Source organism: Buceros rhinoceros, unplaced genomic scaffold (assembly GCF_000710305.1).
Source record: "Buceros rhinoceros silvestris isolate BGI_N320 unplaced genomic scaffold, ASM71030v1 scaffold44296, whole genome shotgun sequence".
Taxonomy (NCBI): Eukaryota; Metazoa; Chordata; class Aves; order Bucerotiformes; family Bucerotidae; genus Buceros; species Buceros rhinoceros.
In genome coordinates, this window is record NW_010420089.1 from 2899 (window position 1) to 6166 (window position 3268).

The 3268-nt window shown below is 53.2% G+C and overlaps 1 protein-coding gene across 1 annotated transcript in view; it reads left to right on the forward strand.

Moving 5' to 3' along the window:
- The window catches only part of FBXO2 (F-box protein 2), a 2840-nt gene extending 1403 nt beyond the window's left edge, over positions 1–1437 (forward strand). Inside the window, exons 2-5 of the mRNA XM_010139168.1 lie at positions 42–168; positions 266–361; positions 723–858; positions 1289–1437. Coding sequence (XP_010137470.1) covers positions 42–168; positions 266–361; positions 723–858; positions 1289–1423 — 494 coding nt within the window. The 3' untranslated portion in view covers positions 1424–1437. The remainder of the gene's footprint in view (positions 1–41; positions 169–265; positions 362–722; positions 859–1288) is intronic.
- The last annotated feature ends 1831 nt before the right edge of the window (positions 1438–3268 follow it).

Consider the following 3268-nt stretch of genomic DNA (forward strand, 5'->3'; position numbering starts at 1 on the left):
AAAACCCAAACTCACCCAAGTCTCTTTTCTGCCATTTGCAGAAGACTTGCAGCACTGGGGAGAGGTAGAGAATGGAGGTGATGGCTGGAAAATTGAAGAGCTCCCTGGGGACTTTGGAAAAGAATTCCCTAGCGAAGAAGTCCATAAATACTTTGTTACATCTTATGAGTAAGGCTGCTTTCTTCTCTTACCCAGGGAAGGGGACATTTCTGGGTCCCCCAGTCCCAGCAGAGCCTGCAACACCTGTTAACATCGTGTCTTTCAGGTGGTGTCGAAAGGCTCAGGTCGTTGACCTTAGGGCTGAGGGGTACTGGGAAGAGCTGATGGATACAACCCAGCCTAAAGTTGTGGTAAAAGACTGGTAAGTGGCAAGTGTGCCCCAGAAGGTGGGCAGAGAGCCAGGAAAGAGAAGGAAGGGCAAGGAGGGCACTGGGCATTAAAACCTCAGCTGCTAGGCCCCCCTCCCTGTGGGACAAGGTGGGCTCTTGGCTTAGAGCACCGCAGGCAGCTCCCGCAAGCTTCAAACTGTTGGTGCTGTGGCCTCAAGACCAGGTTCCTGCTGTGAATGAGGGGAGGTGGTGGGTCGGGGTAAGAGCTGTTACAGCTTGCCGCCTCAAACCGAGGCCCCTATAACTCGAGGAGATTGGTGGAGCCTGCACTCAGCAGGGTGTGCTGGCAGAGTTCACACAGGTACGGTGACAGCCCCTTCTCTCTCCTTGCAGGTACGCAGGACGCAGTGATGCCGGCTGCCTCTACGAGCTCTGTGTGAAGCTGCTCTCGGAGAATGAGGATGTTCTGGCTGAGTACAAAAGTGAGACTATCGCCATCCCTCAGGACAATGACGCCAGCTGGACTGAGGTGAGCTACAGCTGTGGGCTCAGCAGGTGACACCCAGCCTGTGTGAACAGGGCATGTTTTTGAGCAGTGAGAAGCAGGAGAGTTCTCCTGGAGGAGGAGAAGGCTCTGTCACATGTTCTGTGGAGCCATGACCCTGTGATTGAACAGAGGGATTATACTGGGAGGCTGCCACCTTACATAAAACTTGGAAATGCGCTGAGTCAGCACTGCGCGTGTAACATGAGGGAGATGCTCAGCTGGGAGAGGTTCTTTGGCCTCCCAACAACAGTGGGCTCAGAGCTCCTCCTAGTGACTCTCACTGTAGATGTCCTCATTGTCACCTAACCTGGTAGGTGTGACTCGGTCAGGTGGCGTTGAAGGCTCTGTGCACTATAGAGGGTTTATGGTGGTTTGACGCTTACCAACAACCATTTTGTCTCTCACCCCCAAGATCTCCCACACCTTTTCCAACTATGGGCCTGGGGTCCGCTTTGTCCGCTTCGAACACGGTGGCCAGGACACACTGTTCTGGAAGGGATGGTACGGTGTCCGTGTTACCAACAGCAGCGTGACCGTGGAGCCATAGCTGCGCTGAACTGGGACCACCATGCTGGAGTGACTTCCCTCAGGGCATCACACGGCCTCCAGATGGTTCCTGCATGGTGCTGCTTCTGGGCTGCAGAGCATACAACCTTTCTGCATATGAATGCGTGTGCAAGATGCCAGGGGCCACCAACCATCTCTTCTCAAGAGGACTATGCAAAGAATGTGAATAGATTTGAGAGTGCACCACACGAGACTCGGCGTTGCTGCTCCTACTGATGTACTCCATCAGACATAAGATCACCTGTAAATCCTGCAGACCTTACTTCTCCCCATAGCCACTAACCCCTAGTACCCAGCCCGAGCTAGACACCCCTCGTGCCTGCTTCCTAGACTTTGGCACCCCTTAACTTTAAAGGGTACTTCGGGCATCTTTTCTGGAAGTTAAAGAGTGGGGGGAGAAAAGGAAGAAAGAAAAGCACAGACGTTGTGTCTGCGAACATACCAGGGAACCAGAAGCCCTGTCATACCTGTCACCCACTGCTTCTGTGACCCACGGTGGGAACCTTGGCTTCTCCCGTTGGTAAACAATAGATGCCATTGCTTGCCACACAGGAGCTCTAGCTTGGCTGCCCAGTGCTATTAGTTTATTTTTAGTGATAACACAAAGCAATAGGGATTGTATCGTTTTCTCATAACACTGTTCCCAGCATCCATTTATCCAGGAAAATGCTGGGAGCTGAAACCTCCCTGGGGTCCAGCCTGGATCTGGCTCCCTCAGACAGCAACTGAGAGTAATTGTTGGGAGACAAATGACAAGAACTTTGGGAAATGGGGTAGAAGCAAATTGGGGAGGGGGTCCAGGGGCAAATGAAAACAAACTCATTTACCCCTTCCTGGCCTCTGCATGCCACAGGCACCAAGCACCTGGTCATCCACTGTGACTCTGCAGGCAGGAGATATTCTGCATGCAGAAGGCTGCTGTTAGTCCCACTTGATCTCAGTTCTTCTCTGTCTGCAAAAACTACGCATCTGCCTCCGCTCCATATGCTCACTGTCAAGAGAGCACTTCATACACGCTCCCACTAGTGCCTCTTGAGATCTCTAAGGGCTGCAAGCCACCATCCTGAACAAAGCCACCTCAGCTTCCCCGAGCCAAGCCTGTCCGTGCTCCTCAGTCCTCTCAGAAAACCATCCCCTTAACAGAGCTGGTGTTGCCTGGAGAAATAAACCCATACATTTGTGTGTCCCTCTGTCTGTCTGCCCTTCCTGGGCTGCCAGCACGTATTTACTTGAATGCCCCTTTGCATCAGGGTGCACCGTTACTGGTGCAGCGTACTGCTGTTACCTGTAGCCAAAGAGAGAGCGTCCGAGCGGTCCCTTTGGGCACGCTCTGCTTCGTCGGGCTTCCTGCGCCACTGCACCTGGATGCCTGGGGCTCACCGGCTGTCCAAACCACAGCCCCACCACAGTCCAGCAAACACAATAAAGTGACGCAGCTCTCTGTGAAGCTTCCCGTATGTGCTGGGTATTTCTGTCCTGGGCTTAGCATACTTTTTCTGTTAAGCGGAGCAACGTCAGCCAGTCCTACCCAAACCCCAGGGTTCGTTGTATCTTGTATGAGTCTCCCAGACAGAGGTGCTCTGTTCCCCGACCCAGCAGCCTGAACCTGTCAGAAGCACTTGGTGGGCAACAGGGTTGCAGAGTGGCAGCACCAGAGGTACATTTAAAATGTAGTGGGAATTCAGGCGAGGTACAGAGGAGGTCCAGGAAGGCTCCTACATAGCCCAGCCCTACAGATGCCCTCCAGGTTATCTGTAACAGCTCTACTGTGAGCTCAGCCTTGGTTCTGACCGAGGCGAGACCAGGCCCAGTTCAGACTGTAACT